Here is a 21,602-nt window from a genome sequence, read left to right on the forward strand (position 1 = left end):
TATTAACGGTGATTGCAATACTACATACATAGCTGCTCATTTCTCATGAGCCAATAAGTATTGAATTATCTTATATAATTGTGTCGGGTATATACAATTTTACAGGAACAGAATTTGAAAAAAACATTTATAGTTATCCTGAACAGAATATTCTCCTGAAACAAAAAGCTAAACTACACCTAGGTTTGGTACAGTAATTTAGTGCCTGAATTCACAAAACTCTTTTGATTTTTTAAATTAGTACAATGAATGAACCAATTCACATGACTTAACATTCACAAACTATGATTATTTTTTTTACATTTAAGTACTAACAAATAATTATGTTTAGAATACAATATGCAATGTTAGCCAATATGTGCACAATGTGACAAAATCAGCTATCAAGTTTTATGAATGCATACTGCATCATTGGGGGTACATTTGTATATGCAATAAAAAAACAGTATCATGGGGCTTTAGATTGGGAAGAAAATTCTTGAAGAAGGCAATGCCAAATCACTTCTATTTGTTGCCCCCAAAGTATTATTTCTGCAATTTAAAGGGTCACTTCATTTTACTAAGGCAGGAACTAAACAGCATTCTAGATAGTTTTTGCATTTATATGAGGGCCTATTTCTTATATTGGGGGTGGCCTGGTGGCTCAGGGGTTAAGACTCTAGGCTTATCGGCTGGAAAAGCTGGCAGCCCAGGTATGAGACCAGAGCATCATGCAATGGGGTGAGTTCCTGTCCTCGCCCCAGCTCCTGACAATTTATCAGTTCAAAAGCATGCAAAGATACATAGATACCACTATGTAGATACATAGGTACCACTTTGGTGAGAAAGTAACAGCATTCTGTGACATCAAGCTAGTCACACCACCAATGGCCTTGAAACAGAGATGAGCACTGCTCCCTATAGTCATCAACGACTAATGAAGTAAAATCCACAGACTCCTTTACCTTTTTCTTTTATTATTCATATTTGTTAACATATGCACAGATGTAGCGCACCCCCCTCTCACATATTCATTTTTATTTTTATGCAAGATAGAAAAGGATTGTACTGATATGAAAAGTGCTCAAATTAATTAAGCCAAATAATACTGTTTCTTCTTACTTTTATTAGTTGTGTAATCATTTGGTTCTGTGCAGTTTTGTTCTGTGTGTTTTAAAAAAGATAAACGCATGAATAAACGGTTTGGAGAATATTAATTCTTTTTAAGTCACCCAGTAATGGTTAACATTCTAATGTTTTTCTTTTCCTGGAAGGCAAGACTTTTGAAGACTTTACCTCAGAAGCAGAGAAAGACCACTTCAGCCTACATTCCTTGTCCCAGGCAACTGCATTACTAAATATCCTCGACCCCCCCACCAGTAATTTTGCAATCAGCCCAGTTCCCACTCATACATTATCTCACCCATTCTTTATAGGCAATTTAACGTACTACACAGATTCATCCACACATTTCATATTTCCCACCACTCAAGTCAATTATTTTCCTCTTTTCTCCCCCACCAACGATATCTCAAACAGAAAACGCCTACATGTGTTTGATTTCTTCTGATCCGGAAATACTTGTTGCTTATTATTCCGGTTATCTTATAAAACGCGGCCCAGTCAGAATCAAACACGAACGAGTCCTGTCCAATACGCATGCGCATTACAAAACGGGCAGGCTTCCTAAATGCCACGTTCCAAAGGCGAGAGGTGAAATGTAATGGAGGAAGAGGTAAACTCTGTTTAAGCTTTCACCAGACAACCAATCAAAGGCGGTTTAACAACTGAACGAGAACGGCGCTGTTATCCAATCGCAGCCAACAGACTAGTCTGACAAACCAATCCTAGTTGACGGAACGCAGAAAACTCTCCGGGTTGTTCGGAGGTGGACGGAAAGATGACGTTAGGTTTCTCAGCGACCAATCAACAAATGAGGGCGGCCCCGGGCTTGGCGCCAATTCAATGAGAAGTGACTTGGATGAGGCCGGAAGTGGCCAATAGGCAGTAGCCTCGGCGGGCCAAGGGCGGGATTATAAATGGGAGGCGGGGTTCGACTGTTCTTTTTAGCGTTGCTTTTTTGTTGATCGGTCTCTTTGCCTGGAGATCCCGTCGCCGCTGTCCCCGCCTTCGCTGCTGTCATGAAGGTCCTCCGTGTTTTCGCTCCGGTGCTGTGTTTGCTATGGCTGGGTCAGGTCTGCCTGGCCGTCGACATCGAGGAAGAGGAGGGCGTGCTGGTGCTGAAGTCGGCTAACTTCGACCAGGCGCTGGAGCAATACCCGAATATCCTGGTGGAGTTCTGTGAGTGGAGAAAGGGCGTGGGTGGCGAGACGCGCGGGGGGGGGTCCCTCGGCAAGCCTTCCGCGGCTTTGAGGGGAAGGCCCCTGCGGCTTTAGGCGACCCTGCCTATCCTGGACGCGGCCCCCGAAGGCTTTCCGCGGGTCTTCGTTTCCGACATGGAGCGACTCTCGGCCACCATCAGCTGCAACGGGATTTGCGCTGATTCTGGCTTGTCACTGCCCAGGCGCCGGCGGAGTGTTTAGCCTGCAAGTATCCCGGCAACTTTGGCTGTGGGTGACCAACAAAAGCTGTGCAGGAAAGCAAGCATAAAATGATAAACGTTGCTTTCCAGACCCGAGAAGTAGCAAGTAGCAAGGCCTGTGCGAAATATGAGGAAATTGCATCGCATCGCGAAAGAGGGGTGTGCCGCTTAAGTTAAGGCGTTGGATAAAGTGTCAGGCGTGCCGGGGTAGCTGTGTGTTCCCCGCAGATCATCTATGCTATTCACGGGTAGACATTAAAAAAAAAAAAAATAGTAAAGCGAAATATTGTACAACGGGGGAGTACCTTTTATCAAGAGACTTGTAAATTCTGGCTTAAAGTAATCTAGAAAGGTACCAAAATTTTTCTAAAATACTGCCTTAGTTGTAAGAAAACTGCCCCCCCCTTTTTTTTTGGCTGCTCTAAGCACAGGTCTTAATTTTGTGAGACGTGACTCTCCACATGTGGAAGGCATGAGAGGGATGGCGTAATTCCTAATATACTCCTGCTAATTTCCTTAATAGAATAGTTGCACTTTCTGTTGCTCAGCTTTGAAAGGAAAGTTAAAGCAGTCTACTTTCCCCCCCTCAGCATTAACTTTTAAATACACAATGTTAAAAGCCTAGTTTATCAAATATTTGTCACAGTCAAGGATTTCTGGAGTAATTTTGGCACAAAATGCTTTGCACTAATGCAGGAATTGCTTATAAGGTGAGAGCTATACCAAGCATTTTTTTTTATTAAGGGTCTATTGTCGCATTCTAAAGCTGAATGATGTACCTCAAACATTTTTAGGCACTTTTTTTAAGTGAAATTTTCCTGTAGGAAAATAATGCACTTTTACTGTGAAAATTCATGGTGCTAGATAAGTTTATAGGCAGTATTATAAATTAAAGGTGAAACGTTTTGAATAAAATTTCTGACATAATTCTAGCTATTGGAGGATAATTCTTGAGAAATATTTTGCAATGCTAGTGGCATTTTTACGAATAGAAGGTATCCGTAGAAAATACACAATTCATTTGATGCTGTGTTTTCTAGATATTCAATTTTCTTTTCCACAGATGCACCATGGTGTGGTCACTGTAAAGCTCTGGCACCTGAATATGTGAAAGCAGCAGCAAAATTGTTATCTGAAAACTCAGAAATCAGATTGGCTAAGGTAGATGCTACAGAAGAATCAGAACTCGCCCAACAATTTGGTGTTCGAGGTTATCCTACTATCAAATTCTTCAAGAATGGAGACAAATCTTCTCCCAAAGAATACACAGGTGAGAGCACTGTGAAACTGTTAGAGAATTGTAATTTTCTTTAGAAAACTAACACTGGACAATAGAACCAAAGATTAACTGGGTTTTATACAGGACAACAACTAATAAGCATTTGTTACATCAGAAAGGCTGTGGAGTGATTTAGATTTGAAGAGAAAGGGTGCATCTTTTTCCAGGATCTTTAGCTCACTCCTGGGAAAAGAAACATCAAGTATAAAGAGTTGTAGATATTCTGTTTATTCCAAAGAACATGTTTATTATTGAATCTGGAGGATTACAGTGCTATAGTTTGAAACTGTGGTAAAATACTGGCTTTTAGTTTTATTTATTCATATCACACTTTGATTAGAATGCCCCATCAAAAACATGCTACTGGTAGCTTTTATGCCCTTTGTCCTTTCTTGTTAAGCTGTCAAATATTTTGTCAATTAGTCATTTTTACTATAATGAGTATCTCTATAATTAGTATATCTTGTAGATTGCTGCAGGGTACTTATGCAGCTGTATTGGGCCTCTTGTTATACTTTTGCTGTGTTAATAAGCTGGCTTGCTATTGACAACATAACTGAAAGTTTTGCTTCAAAAATGTTTTATATTTTTGGGCTTTGTGTAATTAAAGCATAGTCCTTTATAATTACACTTAAGAAAATTAATAAGTCTCCCTGTTGAATGTGATGGTGACATACCTGTAAGATATTATCTGTTACACTTAAGTATAGTGCAGTGTGATCTGCTGTTGAATTTAATAGGCCTCTGAAACGAATACAGATTTTGAATTTTGGGTCTCATAGACAGCAAATACTGTATTCATTTAACTAGAGTTATATGCTGTTCCAATTGTCAACCAACCCCGACTGTCTTGAATAAGATTAAATCATTTGAAACAGCAAGCCATATTGTTTAAAACATCAGCACAGAAATGTTTAAAATTCAGGTCACCTGTACTCGATTTATAACCACAATTGAGCCCAAATTTTCTGTTAAGCAAGACTTTTGTTAGCTGAATTTTGCCCCATTTTATGACCTACCTTGCCACCATTGTTAAGCGAATCACTGAAATTAAATTAGTAAGTTGGTGGTTTACTGAATCTGGCTTCCCCATTGACTTTGCTTGTCAGAAGGTAGCAAAAGATGATCACATGATTCTGGGACACTGCAACCGTCATAACTATGAATCAGTTGCAAAGCACCTGAATTTTGATCATGTGACCATGGGGATGCTAACAACGGTTGAAAATATGAAAAATGGTCATAAGTTGCTTTTTTAAGCGCTGTTGTAACTTTGAATAGTCACTAACCAAACAGTTGAGGACTAACTGTAAAAGTTTTTCTATGTTGACCTTTTCACAGGTGTTGCAAGCCTGGTAAATAAATTAATCTTAACTTTGTATTTCTTTCATATATCTTGTGGAATACAGATAGTTGTGAATCATTACTGTGGGTGTGATACAAGCACACATTGCAACTGTAAAGGGAGGAGGAGGCTGTAGGGAGTTTGATCACCATTTTTCTGAGCTGTTCTGAGAGTACTAGACAAAAGAAATGTCATAACTTTAACAGTATGAACAATAATTTGAGCTTGCCTTGCCCTTGGGCTTTGAGCTTGCTTTTTCAGTTTGGAACTGGAATGGTGTAAATGAGCTTATGAAATGCAGAAAGACTGGATATAATTGCTATTCCTTCTGTGAAGTTAAGAACAAGGCACCTCTTTCTTACTGTTTGAAAATGCTCCCAGTTATGAAAGCTGTCATATTTTTGGCTATCAAGGTCTGAATTGAAAGTATAGCACAAACAAACAATCGGGGAAAACTTTATTTCCTGCTACTGTAGTATACAGTTAGCACATCACTGTGAGTCATTTACAAACCGCAGTTACACAAGACACTAAGACAAAACCAATCATATTGTTTGACATATAATTTATGATTTAGTTGTAAACTCATGTGTACCTGCACCTGATTTTGACTGCAAGGTTGCACTAACTGAAATAAGAGTGTTGGCCTTACGCATTTTATATCCATACATTGGTGGGAAAATCCTTAAAATCTCAGAATCCTGACATTTGAAAAGGAGCACTTTAGTCACCATGTCCTCAATGCAGGAATACGAGTATTCCCACTAGAGGGCTGTCCAGTCTTTGCTTAAACATATCTAGTGCTGGAGAACCCACTTTCCAGGTGACCTGTTTGCCTATTACCCTTAATGATTGTATGTTTTTCCTAGCACTGCACTGGAATCTTCCTTCCTGTGTTTAAGTCTCCTAAGCTCTGCAGTGATAGAGAACATGTTTTAGTTTTCTTCTGTGTTGCATTCTCCGTGTAGATTTTTGTTTCTGATGTAGAGTACAGATACAACCTCTGTCCTCTATGTAAAATCTCCTGTGCTTTTGGGAGAAGTAGAGTAGTTGATGCTTGTAAACATGGTTAAGAAAGATTGTTAAAGGGAAATAGATAGAAAATGGTGTAGAAGATAAGAACGTAGTTGTTCCACCCAATTTTGGCTTTAGGTCAGACTGTACATAGAATGGATCAAGAATGAAGCACTTTGGTGGCCAGAAGTCACCCAGAGGACGGGAGTGAAGGTTGAGCTGACAAACCTATCGTGATTGAAGGAGTATTTGCAGCTCAGGGTTGAACTGTGGGGTCCTGGATGCTCTCAAACTCCGAGAGCATTAAGCACCCCAGGGACTAGCTGGATGTAGGGGCTTTTGTTTTGCTTTGTTTTCTCCAAAAAATGGACAGAAATTCTGATCCAGACTTGGCATATGGATTTCACTATATTCCAGCACTTTAAAAATGATATTTGTTTTTATATCACATCTTTATTCTTTGTACAAGTAAGTCAAAGTAGCTAACGTATCTAACACATCTTTTTCTTCCTATTTCGTCCTAAACTTGAACAGATGTTCCTTGCTAGTTTTCAAAGATTTGGTCATATCAATGAGGAAGAGTACTCCCAGTCTCAAGTAGAATGCCCATAGCAAACAAGACAAGGTAGCATCAAATGATAGTACCTACTAGACCAGTGGTTCTCAACCTGTGGGTCGGGACCCCATTTGGGGTCGAATGACCATTTCACGGGGGTCGCCAAACCACGCTGTCCGCCATTTTTTTCCCTTTTCCCTAGCTGTCCTACTCCCTCTTATTGGTGGCCACACCCACTTGGGGGTCACCACAACATGGGGAACTGTATTATGGGGTCACGGCATTAGAAAGGTTGAGAACAACTGTACTAGACAGACAACCCCGTGCTTCAGTAGCTGGACAGTGTCCAGCCTTCCAGCTTTTTTAATGATAAAGTTACTACTGTGCTGTTCTTATTGAGTTGAGAAAGTAGATGAAGTATTTTCTCAGTAGTACCTACTAATTCTTTCCTTTCTTTAAAAAAGTGGCACTTTAAATAATAAGGATTCTGTGACAGCTATAGTAATCAGCTACATTACAGTATCCTAGTATAGAAACTTCAATTGTTTCTGTTTTAGAGTGTTTAGGATTTGGTTTAAGATAAGTGAAGATTGCACATGTAGAAATCAGCTTGTTAGCCTTGGGCGTGAAGCTTTATTCTCTATATAGTCTTAAAAGAAGTACGATGCCTGATAAGTTAAGTTTTTCCTCTAATCTAGCTGGCAGAGAAGCAGATGACATTCTAAATTGGTTAAAGAAACGCACAGGACCTGCAGCCACTACCTTGGCAGATGTAGCTGCTGCGGAGGAGCTAGTGGAATCCAATGAAGTTGCTGTGATTGGATTCTTTAAGGTATTTTTTTCATTCATAAATTAGAGTGAAGGATTTTTTTTAAGACAGTGGCAGAATTCCTGGGATGGAGGAGGAGAATGATCTGGTCACCAGTATTAACAGAAATACAAAACTAATCAGTTGCAGAGCTATTAGGCGGTAAACAACTTGGATTTTGGCCTTGCTGTCAAGTCTGCATATGCAGTGGTTGCTTCTGCTTGAGTTTTCTTGTAAGCTTGTTTGCCTTAATAGGGGAAAATGTGGTGCCTAACTACTACTTTTTTGACTACTTCTAATTTTGAGATGATAGGATTTGCAGTATGCACTAAATCAGGGGTAGTCAACCTTGGCTCTTTTATGACTTGTGGACTTCAACTCCCAGAATTCCTGAGCCAGCATGGCTGGCTCAGGAATTCTGGGAGTTGAAGTCCACGAGTCATAAAAGAGCCAAGGTTGACTATCCCTGCACTAAATCATGAAATGACGGGTGGTCATAATGGAAATAATGATGCAGGGTTTTTTATTTGTTTTAAATGTAGGATGTAGAATCTGACGTGGCCAAAGAATTTCTGTTGGCAGCAGAGGCCATTGATGACATTCCTTTTGGGATTACTTCTAAAAGTGATATATTTGCCAAATATCAGCTCAAAAAAGATGGAGTTGCTCTTTTTAAGAAGGTGAGTGGCTATGAGAAAAAAAAAATCCTGATTGGTTGGTATGTTAGTTTGCCTGGTGGCACTCTGAAATTAATGGTTTTTTTTTTCTATTTTAGTATGTTTCATCCAAGGCTTAGGTGTTTCAGGTAGTAGTTACCACAACTCATACTTACAGCTGTCACAATGTCCCATAGTTATATGATCACAATTTATTACCTTTCCTCTCAGCTTTCCAGAATCAAAGTCAATAGGGAAGCTGTAAGGAAGTTGGAAGTTATGGTCACATGATACTATTCACTTGACTGGCATAATCCCCATTTAACAAGGGCAACCAGGCTTATCAGAACTGTTGTAGCTATACAACCTAGTTACAATGTGTTTTTCGATTTTACAACTGTGTCACTTAATGACAGTTTCAATTCTCAATGTTATTAAACAGGAGCAAAATGTATACTAGAGAAATACAGATATATAAACTATGGACAAAAATCCAATGCTTCAGAAATATTTTTTCTTTCAAGTGCCCAAGATTGATGCTTATCAATCGTCACATCTGTGATGCCTGTTTGAAGTTTAACAATACTTTTAAACACTAAGCATAGAATACAGAGAGAGGAGAAGCTATGTTTATGATTGACTTAGATTACTTGGATTATTGTTAATCTAATTAGTTTAATAATTAGTCTACTTAATCTCAAAGCCCAGCATGCTTATTCAATGTCTTGTTCCTCATTTGTGGTTGAGGTTTAAGTGTGCTTCTAAGCATTAAGCATAAAATGCAGATAAAGGGGAAAGTTACGTTTATGGCTGCCTTAGATTAGTTAAATTACTGTTTCTTCTCAGTCTTCGCCTTTACTCTCCAATACAGCAGGGAGACTTCATTTGGCTGTTTGCCTTTCTCCAATGACATAAGGCTAAATAAAAGTTGGTTATGTTAAATATCTAATGTTGAAAATGAAATATTGGAAGTTGTTTTGTGTGCAAGTATTGGGCCGTTTGTTAACATTCATCTTGGCAGCTGAAAGCTATATATGTTTTAAAGAGTTCAATCTAATCATTTTATCGGTCCTTGATTTTTTAACAGGTTTTCAGCCTGTCAGTAGTGAGACAAATACCATTCAGGTACCAATACAACAGTTTCCTACTGCTTTAGATATAAGCAAAAAGTCCTGCTGGTCACAGCACATATTGGACAAATTTTTGCATAATCTGTTTCGCCTGTTGGCTTCATTGATTAATTCACTAAATGTGTATGCCACCAAATTCTTCCATTTTGAGTCCAAGTGGTTTGAAATTAATAAGGCTTCAGCAAAACCTTTGTGAAGAAGCTTGATTATAATGGCTCTAAATATCTTTTTGCCATGTCCCGATGTAATGGTTACAGATTCTTCAGTTACATGGCATTTTTTTCTGTCATGGGTCAATTGCAAAATAATATTTCCCTCTCAGTAGAGAATCAGTAGAACTAGTAGAGACTGGGAACCAAAATGAAATGATTCCCAATTCACATTTTTAAAATCAACGTAATTGTAAAATGCTTCATTCTTCTTCAGCCTGCTCCTCTCCCAGCGTGTTGAAATGCATCTCAAAGGTAGTCAGTGGTTTTATACCCTGGGAGTTTAATACATCCGAACAACACCAAGTTAGGGAAGGCCTCCTTGCTTATTCGTGTTCAAATCTCTTGATTCCTCCTCCCTGGCTTTTAGAGAGTTTATATAATCAAATGGGGGTATACAAACCTTGACTGTAGGGGAAATAAAAGTGGAATCTTCCAGCCTTTGAAGGGAAAACATCCATCCCCTAATAAGGTTGTAATCCTCTGTTTGCTTTCCTTCCCCTCACAAGTACCAGGAAAGATTATGAGAAAAAAGGTCAACAGTGGTTGTTACTCTGCAATAAGAGTCTTCCTGATGCTAGAGCTGTACATCTGTTCCTTTGTAGCTAACAATAGCCCTGCAGGGGTGCATTGTCTCTGAATAAGCTGTTCTCTGTTTAGGGGCTTAATAGTGTGCAATTCTGCCTCTTAATGGCTCTTTTGACTGGAAACATTTGTCCAATTTAAACAAGCCCTATAATTTCACCTTTTCTAAAACAGGAGTATCAAACATCTAAGGTGCTGAGATCTAAAGTATTTTTCAGTTACTTTTTTTAAAAAAATCAGGAAAAATGAGATGGACAGACCATTTTCAGAAATATTACATTGAGAATCTGGCTTCTTAATGTGCCCAAGTTTCCCTTTGGTTGCTGCTGGAATCCACTTAAGTGGTAAGATGAGAACTTGGGTTGAGTTTCTACCCTGGGCATTAAGCATTTTGTGTCTTGCTTGCAATGAGAAATGTGCTACCTTAGATTTGTAAATGAGTTAGGGGATTGGAGCTTTTCAATATCTGTATACTGTTTACAATTTTAAAATAATCCTCTGCCAGCCCAGTGAATTATTGGACACTTTCACGTTTACTGCATATTTTGGCTGAGCAAAGATCAAGGAAGCACACACTAATATATTGCCCTTTTCCCTTCCTCAAGCTTTTGGCAGTTGTATTCTGCCACCTTCCACTGCACATATGTTTGCAATGCCATATAGCTTGGAAACCCCAATGAATGCTGAGGCTCTTTGGGAACGGGAACTATATTCCTGTATCACTATGGCAGATAGGTAGATCTACTCCTGCTTTATTGTTTTACTAAGTTCTTGCATAGCTATATATTTGTCCATTTACTTGGATGTAAACTGAATTCTCTTATATTTTTCCAGTTTGATGAAGGTCGTAACAATTTTGATGGGGAAATAACAAAAGACAACCTACTGAATTTCATCAAATCAAACCAGTTGCCCTTGGTGATTGAATTTACCGAACAGGTAAAGAAATAGATCACACGTTTTACATGTTCTGAATGATCTATAATGTTTATTTGGTCTGCAGCTTGGATCTATGGCAGTGAAGCCAACAGGCTAGAGGGAGGAGGTGGAATGGTCAGGAAAATCAATCTTGGGATTTCACATAATGTAATTTCCTTCAGTAATGCAACTCTTTCTCTCTTCCAGACTGCACCTAAAATTTTTGGCGGAGAGATTAAAACACACATCCTGTTGTTCTTGCCGAAGAGTGTTGAGGAATACCAGGGTAAACTGGATAATTTCAAAACAGCAGCTGAAGACTTCAGAGGAAAGGTAAATAAAAGAAAGTAACTAAATAATTACTTGCCCCTAAGCAAACTTTTGTAGAGTTTATTATACATTCATTTCTCATATGGTTGCACAGCTCCAAGAATTAAAATCATAAGATATCTCTCATAAAGGGGGAAGTAGAACCAAGGGAAAAAAAAACCCCAGGGTTTTCCTCTAAAGTTTAGATTCTCTTATTGGGGGTTTTCCTGAGTCCCCTGACCCTCGAAAAAGCACAGTTACAATTGGCATGTGTGAGCTGTGGCTTCTCATTGTTACTTCTGTTCTTTAGAGGTTTTGATTCTTCTTTATATAAATCTCAGAGAATTTATGATAGCAGCATAAACCCATTGTAATAAAATAAAATGCAATTTGTATCTGGACAAAGCCAACAAAAAATGTGTTTTAAAAGTGTTTAAAATAAGGACTTGCTAGGCTTGACATTATGTAAGGAAATGTTTTCCCTCTATAGATAAAAGTCCAATCTGCTTTGTTATGCATTGTTTATAACATCATCTTAATGGCCATCTGAGAATTCTGGCTTCCACGTGTTGGGTGTAGAGGGTAGGCAGCCTGTTATCACTACTTCACTGTTTTCATAACCAGCCTGGCCATTGGCAATCTGTGTGTAGGACCTCTGCTTCAAAACAGCTAGAGCAGGGCTTTTCAACCAGTGGTATGGGTACCACCTGTGGTACATTGGCACCTGGCAAGTGGTACGGGACCATCCTAGAAAAGTAGCGGGGGAAGGGAATGAGAGTGCCACCGGGCGGGCAGGCAGGTGTCTTGCTCGGCTGTGCCTTGGGGGGCACTTTTTTCAGTGCCATTGTAACTTCAAACACTAAGCGAACTGTCGTAAGTCGAGGACTACCTGTACTTTATCACTTTTTTCCTTTTGGGGGGGTCATCATGTTTTTGACACCTTGCTAGGCGACTGGTGGTACTCGGATATTGCCATATCCTAAAAGTGGTACAATGGGTGAAAAGGTTGAAAAGCCCTGAGCTAGAGGTTACAAGGTTGCTTATTCCAGATTTAAGATTACTAATAATGTTTAGAATTTGTGTATGAAGTGTAAGAGGAGTTAGAAAGATGGGGTAGAGCTCGGAAATCTTAATTCAGGGTATTCTGCTGTCCCAAATGCTTTTGTCTCTAATACATACATTGTCCTGTTTTCTCTTCTCTTCCCCCCCCCAAGATCTTGTTCATTTACATCGACAGCGATCATAGTGACAATCAGAGGATCTTGGAGTTTTTTGGCCTCAAAAAGGAGGAATGCCCCGCCATACGCCTTATCACTCTGGAGGAAGAAATGACCAAGTACAAACCAGAATCCGATGAGCTGACTCCAGAGAATATCAGGGATTTCTGCCACAAGTTCTTGGAGGGGAAAGTTAAGGTAATAGTTTTTTTAAAAAATGGGGTTTTTGGAGCAGGTAGCCATGTGAGGAGGTCCTAGTAGTACAAATGGCATGGAAATTGAGAACTCATATGGCACGAACTCTTAAATTCTCATGGCAGAGTAGTTTGACATTATGCTATGCAAAGCTTTTGCTGGGAAATCCAAAGGACAGAGTCAGTGGAGCGGGTCTCGGAATATACATGGTCCCGCTGTGCTAGTAAAGTGAGCTGCATGAATTTGGGAACTGCTTTAGAATGGGTGGTGCAGATCCAAGCATTAACTTTCTCAACATGACAGAAAGACCGTGGCCTTGGCCTCATGTTGCATGAATCCTTAGAGGATGTCTATTTTAATCTGGAAAGGGAAGGCTGTTACCAAGATCCAGCTACTATTCGATGTTTCTTACACAGCACAAGTTATTCAGGGCTTTCCTCGAATCACCTCCTCTGCTCTGTCTCATTGTCATGTTTTTTTACTTCCATTCTCCCCCCCCCCTTCTCTTCACCAGTTGAGCAGGATTCATAATGATGTAGTGGATCTGATTGCCTGCAAAAAAAAATATTAGGAATTGCTAATGGAGCCAAAAGTTTTAAGAATGTTTTTTAATCAATAAAGCCTAATTTATGATAGGGAAGGACATCTAAATAAAACGTCTTCTGCTTCAGATGTGCTGTTGAGTCTTTTGGCAGTCGATTTCAAAAGATAAGATACAGGGATAATTATTTGGCTAAAAATGTAGCTTTGGAATATAAAGCAAAAATAACAATGTTTTCTATCTATGTTAAGTATAGATAACTGGAGATAAACTAAAGATATATCTAGAATTAAACAGTTATAATGAAGTTTAAGATCAAGCAACACATGGAATAGTAACTTTAAAAACATGCTTAATCTATGTTAAATATAAGGCTTGAAAATTTTGATATGGTCATTTTAAGAGCTTTTCCAACATAGTTGCCTGTAGTCTATCTCTTCCATCAGCTCTAGATAAGTGTGGACAGTGATCAAGAAAAATAGAAACTGAGATCCAAAACAATGAGGAAAGTTGAGTCTCTCTGAAGTATGCTGTAAAGAAACCTTACCTTGAAATCAACTAGACCAGTGGTTCTCAACCTGTGGGTCGGGACCCCATTTGGGGTCGAACGACCATTTCACGGGGGTCGCCAAACAAGGCTGTCCACCATTTTTTCCCCCTTTTCTTTGGCCACGCCCCTGGCACCCAGTGATGTATAAGTGGTTGGGGGTCACCACAACATGGGGAACTGTATTATGGGGTCGTGACATTGGAAAGGTTGAGAACCACTGAACTAGACCATCATAGTCATTTCATTTTTATTTCTGTGTGCTATGCACTTCTTATATTTTATAACTTCAGAGTGTTGATTGGGCAATAACAGTTTAATATACATAGACCTACTCTGTGTAGAATTATCTGCATCCTTCATGCAAGAACTCAGATGTGTTTGGGTCATAGGATGGGGATGTGACCTTGAAGGAGCAAATCTATATTAACCCACCTTTTTATAGTCTGGACTGTCAGTTGCTTTGCCCTTGGGGCGTGGGGATTTTCTATTGACACATTCCATGCAGTTGCTCTCATGTTGCTTTTGTCTATTTCAGCCCCACCTGATGAGCCAAGAGATTTCTGATGACTGGGACAAGCAGCCTGTCAAAGTTCTGGTTGGAAAGAACTTTGAGGAGGTGGCTTTTGATGAAAATAAGAATGTCTTTGTGGAATTCTGTAAGTATCTTACTTTTTTCAATTTTTTATTATTTTATTTTCATTACAATCATAAGAAGAAAAATTCAGATACATAAGAAGTTAAAATACAACACAAATTCCGACATTGCTCACCCATTTCCCCCCAGACCGCATCCCCCTCTCATCTCTTCACTTCCCCCTTCCTTCTACCTCCTCCTCCTCTCCTCCCCTCCCTCTCTCCTCCATCTTTCTACTTTCTGTAAGTATCTTACTGATAGCAGTGTATGTGTACACATACATGTTTATCTTGTTTGAAATTATGATTAATGAAAGTTTCTTAGCAGCCGAATTAAAAAAAAGAGAGGAGTGTTTTGGATGCTGGATAGCTGTTAAAATAATTTATCAACTTTTGGTTTGCAGATGCTCCTTGGTGTGGCCATTGCAAACAGTTAGCTCCCATTTGGGATAAACTTGGAGAAACCTATAAGGACCATGAAAACATCATTATTGCTAAGATGGACTCCACCGTGAATGAAGTTGAGGTTGTGAAGGTTCACAGTTTCCCTACCCTCAAGTATTTCCCTGCTGGCCCTGACAGAACGGTGAGTGCAATTGTACATTGAAACTTGACAGAGGGGGAAATGGTTCCCTCGGCCTGCTTTGGGGTATGCTTGGGTGCATGTGTGGCCTTGATGGGTGAGAAAAATAGTTTAATAGAAGATAGTGCTCTTATTTTCTCCTTGCAGCATTTATGGGAACCTAGTGGCTGGCTCCTCTTCGACTCATATGGGTGGTGAATTTTCTAACCTCCTCCCTTTTATTTTTTGGCTGTTCAGAAGTGAATCCTTCATCCACCAAGACCCTAGATTTGTCTCTGGGTGATAATTCTTATCTCTTGGTTTTCTAGGTTGTAGATTACAATGGAGAGAGGACGTTGGAAGGTTTTAAGAAGTTCCTGGAAAGCGGTGGAAAAGATGGTGGTATAGATGAGAATGTGAGTATCTTAGGATTATGAGAGTCTGCTCTGATATATATATATATGTATGTATGTATGTATGCATGCATGCATGCCTGTCTGTCTGTCTGTCTGTCTGTCTATCTATCTATCTATCTATCTATCTATCTATCTATCTATCTATCTATCTATCTATCTATCTTCTGGACACAAGTCAGATCCCTGAGGAAGTGGCAGTTCTATCATGTAAATCTACTTATGGCTTATTGTGGCAGCAGAGAATGTTAGTTCCATAGCAACCTCTAAACAAAACACAGCTGGTAATATCCAGAATGAGCTGGGATAGCACTAAGGGTGTTCAGAATACCAGCAATTCCATGTAGACTCAGGCCATGTAAAATGCAGGAGCCTATAAAAACATTTCTGTGCTCAGAAAAGTGCTGAAAAAAACATTGTTTGCATTCTCCTCAGCCTTGGCCCAACAAACCCATAGGTGTCGTGAGATGAATCTTCAGTGGGCAGAAAAATGCCTACCAGCAGGTGTGGACATCCTCTTCTTTCAGCCACAGAGTTGTTGTTTTTAGCATGCAAAACTATTCTCTGCTTCATTGACAGAGATGCTATAGCTCTGCTACTATGCTGCTGTACTTTTGAGCTTTATTTAAAGGGTAAATATGAAAGGACAAAATTAGAATTGCTGTGGAATTTCCATTTATATTGGCAAGTGAGAATGTAGCAACTCATTCTTGGCATATCATATCTTACATAGAATTCCTGTACATAGTGGATTCTATGTGGTGATTTCAAGTTGCTTACTAGGGCTGGGGATGTAGGTATCTGTAAGTTATTGTTGATGGCAGACATTGGGGCATATTCTTTACCATTATTATGGAACCTGTCATGATTTGGTTTGTTATCCACTGTTTTGAGCTCTTTACTCCGTTATGTGTTAAAAGACTGGATGTGGAAATACTTAGTTCAGCAGTTTGATTGCTGTATGATTTGGGGGCATTATTCCTGCATAGTACCTAGATAAGATAAAGCAAATTACTTAACTGACCCAATGAATTTCAGAAAATTATAAATTATTATAATTTTATACACTTATTATGTTTCATTTAATCTGATAGATACCAACATTTCTGAAGGCATATAATTTTTAACCTTTGTTTTGTGAGACTTAATTCAAAGTAATTAGAAGTGCTATTTAGTTAAGAAGATCTAAGATGGTGATGATCAGTGGTTTAGAATAGATCAAAAAGTACTGTCTACCAATTTTATTTTTTCTGAATGGCTTGACTAAACAAAGAACAAGGGTAGGATCAAAATTAGAAACAATTCTGTGTGTAAAAAAGACCACAATCTCTGTTCTGTTTTAATACAGACTCAATCTTGTGATTCAGGTATATTCAGAGGAACTCTCCTTTAAACATAAGTGAACATTTTTTTTTCCTGAGTTAACATTTTGTACCATATTCTAGTTGGTGATAGGTACTCCTCATTCGATTCTGCCCCATTTATAGACTTCACTGTTATAATGGAGATGAAGAAATAACTTTATGACCAATTTTTACATTTCAGACCTTCAAGGTTTGTAAAGTAAATGAAAGCTGAAGTAAGATAAGCAGTCATGGTTGCTCTTTGACAAAACCCGTAAGAAATAAACAAGAGAGTTATAATTAATATAGTCCTTTGAACACATCCTATGAATAGGATTGTGTGTGTGTGTGTCTTGCATCTTCAAGTCAGTGTTGATTCCTGATGACTGCCTGGGCAAGTCCTTGTAGTTTTCTTGGATTTGCGATTGCCTCCTTCCTGTGGCTGAGGGAAAAGTGGCTGGCTGGCCCTTCATGCCTGAGGTGGGAATATAACACAGACTTCCTGCTTCTAGCCCTAGTGCCTTAAGCGCCATTCCAGATTGACTCTTTGTCTATTATCTAAAATGTTTAACTATTGATTATTATATAAAAGACTTACTGTTTTTGAATAGCGCAGCATTATTGACTGCAGTAGAGGTGGCCTTGGGCTCCCAAAATGGGAAATTTACTATCAAGCAGCGGGATTGCTTTGGATCAGTGACTGGATAAACTTAGAAAACAAAAGGATCTTAACAATTGAAGGTCATGATCTACAAGCTGGATGGCATGCTTTTTTATGGGGAAAAGACAAGAAAACTCACACATACATCTTCCGACATCAGATAAGGGATGCATTAATTTGGATATGGGAAAAAGTAAAAAAAAATACTATACGAAAATTCCAATTTGGATCTCACCAATGAAGGCGATCATTCACCCAAACACTAGACAAAACAAAGATGATAAGATATAAAGAACTATTAGATAACCAAGGGAAGCTAAGATCAAGAGATGAATTAAAAGAACAGGGAATAACTATTGACTGGTGGCCATATACACAGATAAAATCAAAATATAACAAAGATATGGAAGAGTATGGGATAAGTCAGACATTACAACAATTGGATAAAATATTGACAAATAAGGGAGGAAAATTTTTAACAAAAACTTATAAACTCCTATTAGAAATTGAATTGGAAGAAGAAATAGTAAAGGGCCCAATGATAGCATGGGCCCGAAATATAGGATTAGATGAATGGGAATGAACATGGAACAGAAATTATAAATTAACGTCAACTGCATACAAAGAAAACCAATACAAAATGTTCTACAGATGGCATTTAGCACCGGTGAGATTGGCTAAAATATGTAAAAATATGAATCCAGATTGTTGAAAATGTAAAAACAAAGAAGGAACATTTTATCACATGTGGTGGCAATGCCCCAAAGCAAAGACCTATTGGGAGCAGATAAGGAGATGGTTAACAGGAAATAACAAAACAACAAATTTTAATCTAGTTTTACTTTCTTTACCATAACTGGTGGGTCACATTCTTGAGTTTAGATGCAACAAACTAAACCTTTTTTTTTTTTGCCTGTAATATCAGTTTGGAGATCCCCTTTATTGACAGAACCTCACATAACATCTGAAGGACGACAGTTTGGTTATGTTTGGTATCTGAACTGAGACATCGGGTACTTTAAAATTGGAAATTACATTATGTGTAATAAAATTATTACCCCTTTGTTATTTTTATTCATTAAAAAGATTGTATCTTTACAAAAGATGTGGGAAACCTAACTGTGCCCCACTGCCTTGAAATCCCTTCTATCAGCTGTATGGAAATGCTTGTGGACAATGTGCTTTTGGCATTTGCAACTCATTGGTTTGGTTTTATGTGGCTTCTTGGAATGCATGGGATTTTCCTGGTCTTGCGTGTGTTAGCAGAAGATTTATTGAGTTAGTTACAGCTCAAGCATAAAGGCAGATCCTGAGTTACCATATACTGGTAAAGGCTAAAGCAACTGCTCTCACAACACTCTAGCTCTGCATTGTCTAGAGAATCTAACTAGAGACGCCAAGCCTCTCCAGAAAATTAACTCTGTTCTTTCTTCATTGAAACAGGATCTGGAAGATCTAGAGGACGCAGAAGAGGAACCAGATGTTGAAGAAGAAGAAGAAGAAACAGGAGCTAAAAAAGATGAACTGTAAACAGAAGTCCAATCTGCATATCCCCAGACACTATGCTAGGGCTGCCAGCTCAAGCACGTCAGCAAACAAATGCTAACCAGAAGACAAACTGGTTGGGAATCCAGGGAAATTAACCCATTTCTCTAACCTATCAAACACATCTAGTTTTATTCTATGCTGAAGAAGTATCTGACTTGTTGGCAAGCTGCTGCTGGGTCTTTTTTCTTTTCTTTTCTCTCTTCTTTCAATTGCAAACTGTGATGTACATTTCCTTAGATATTGCGACCTGGGTAGAAGCACATTCAAATAATATGTCCCATTGCCTAACTAACTTGGGAATTTCATGAATAAGGCACCCTTAAACATTAATCACACTGTCTAAATGACATAAGCTGCTCTTGACCCAGCAGGCTCTTGGTTATTGTCCCAGTTTTTTTCCTTATGCTTTATTGTTGTTTTTTCTCTCTCATCCCGGATTATTCCAGTGTGGAAAAAATCACTAGGCTGACCATTGATGCTAGTGGTAAAGGTAATAAGTGGAGTATAGTAGGTCCTCTTAATTCATTGCATAGTCTCATTTTCTCTTTACAATTGTACAATTGAGCTCTCATCCAAAGATCTGGAAGGGTAGGAAACCATTGCTGAGGAATGAGAATCCAATTGCCTCCTTACCTAAAGTGAAATCTATCTTGAGTTGCTATCTCACCTGCAATGAAACAAAAGCCTTGCTGTCTACACATTATTTTGCAAATGGGTTTTCTGGGGACTGTTGGAAAATAACTTCTCTGAATGCAACAAAAAGGACACTTGATAACTAGGAGTTTTGTGGGGATACTTGAGAGCCATGGAAAGTCTGTATTACAAAGAGGATGATGTGTTTCAATGGAATTCGTTTTAAGCATCCATGATGCTCAAGGAATGGAACTCATTGGCCAAATAAAAATTAATTTTAATACTCTTCTGAATCTTGCTGTTTTCTTTAAATTTGGGAGTTAGTTTAAGAAAGACTATAAATGAAGCAGACTGGAAAGGCTGAATTTAGGAATTTTTGCTAGCATTTGTTTGCATCATAATTTCTACCCAGACAGAAACTTTAACCAGTCCTAGATTACAGAAAAGCCATTTGCATAGAGGAAATCTTATGTACAGATATTCAAATTTAAGCAAATATATTCAAATAGTTTTTTTTCTAAATGCTTATTATTTGAACAGCATGGACTCTAGTGATGTATCTGAATCAAACTCTGGTAAAAAGTCAGTGCTTGGAAAACAGGAAATACAAAAAGAGCAATACATTACACAAGTTGGCGTCTTCAACATCAGGAATCCATACTAATTGCTCTAGTCTAGGGCTATCACTCCACCAAATTCTGTTTTGTGATAATGTCTTAGAACAGTAATTGTCCAAATTAAACTAGATGAAGCGTTTCAACTAATGCATAAAAATATAGAATGAAAGGTGCATCAAATCTGACTTTCCATCCAATGTACTGTATATGTACTATAATTCTATAATTAAGCTTAGTCTATCATAGTAATAAAGTAGTATGCTGGGCTTTACTATACTACTGTCCTTGCTGCTTCATTGTTCTTGCATCAAAGAGACCCTACAGTCTTTTTAAGATGAAAGAAAGGATAACTGGGCTGGATCCAACTGAGTCTTACTTTAACTATCAGTTAACAAAATTAAAGTAAAACACACTCTAAAAATACCAACAGACAAATGGGGGAGATTGGTTTATAAGAAGTGTAGGATCTGAGGATTGAGCTTAGTATGTAAGTACTACAAATTTTCTTTGTCATGACCAATATTTTGAATTGCATAGAGGATAGGAATGTTTCTGGTGTATTAGCTCCCTGTGAGTTGAACATTTCTGCTTTAATATTCTGGAAAGGAGTATAAGGGAGAATCTTTGGTTGCTGGAAAGATTATTCTCATTTTTGAGATCTCATCAGATATTGTCCTTCGGCTTTTTTTGCTTATTGCATGGAGCATTGAGAATCTGGGGAAATTTAATTGCATTGGTGGATTATTTCATATAGCTTATCTGATGATGTGATTATGGTAGACCAGGACTAGCAAGACTTGCATTCCTATTTCCCTTTTTCTTTAGCTCACTGTAATTGTGGATAATTTACAATACTTCAAAAGCTGAAAGGAAAGGAAATGGGAGGGATTTACCATCTTCACACCTTAGAAACTATTGGGAAAAATTATAATATACATTTACTCAGGCCCCGGTTGCATGTGTGCCAATAACTGTAATCCCTAGGTCTGAAAGGGACAATAAAATCAACCAGTGAGAAGGCGTAATTTAAAACAAAAAGCTGATGCCTCTGAATGTGATGGCTGGATAAAAAACAGGATGAGCAGCTTTTTCTGAAGTTGGGAATGAATGTTTAGTAGAGTACTTGAAATCAATTCAAGTCAAACTGGGTAGCGCAAAATTATGAGCTGGAAAAAAAATGTAATCAGCAAAATGCCACTGAGATTTTAGATTTATAAAAGCATGTAACTCTTTTTAAAAATATGTGGATCTATTTGGTATTCCTCAGCTATGGTACTTTGCTGTAACTAGTGGCATGCAATAGTGGTTCGAAGGACTCCATCAAACTAGGGCAGGAGTATATAATCTTAAGGATCATTC

General features: G+C 38.4%; 1 protein-coding gene across 1 annotated transcript; it reads left to right on the forward strand.

Annotated features, from left to right (window-relative positions):
- Positions 1–2,052: 2,052 nt before the first annotated feature.
- Positions 2,053–19,912, forward strand: P4HB (prolyl 4-hydroxylase subunit beta). Its single transcript, XM_039344741.1, has 11 exons — positions 2,053–2,280; positions 3,585–3,791; positions 7,414–7,547; positions 8,066–8,203; positions 10,938–11,042; positions 11,229–11,354; positions 12,545–12,745; positions 14,369–14,489; positions 14,871–15,052; positions 15,358–15,444; positions 18,889–19,912. Exons 1-11 carry the CDS (start codon positions 2,121–2,123, stop codon positions 18,973–18,975), a joined length of 1,548 nt encoding a protein of 515 aa, XP_039200675.1. The 5' UTR covers positions 2,053–2,120; the 3' UTR covers positions 18,976–19,912.
- The last annotated feature ends 1,690 nt before the right edge of the window (positions 19,913–21,602 follow it).

The sequence above is a fragment of the Crotalus tigris genome, unplaced genomic scaffold (genome assembly GCF_016545835.1).
Source record: "Crotalus tigris isolate CLP2741 ecotype Arizona unplaced genomic scaffold, ASM1654583v1 scf7180000017551.9496454, whole genome shotgun sequence".
Lineage (NCBI taxonomy): Eukaryota > Metazoa > Chordata > Lepidosauria > Squamata > Viperidae > Crotalus > Crotalus tigris.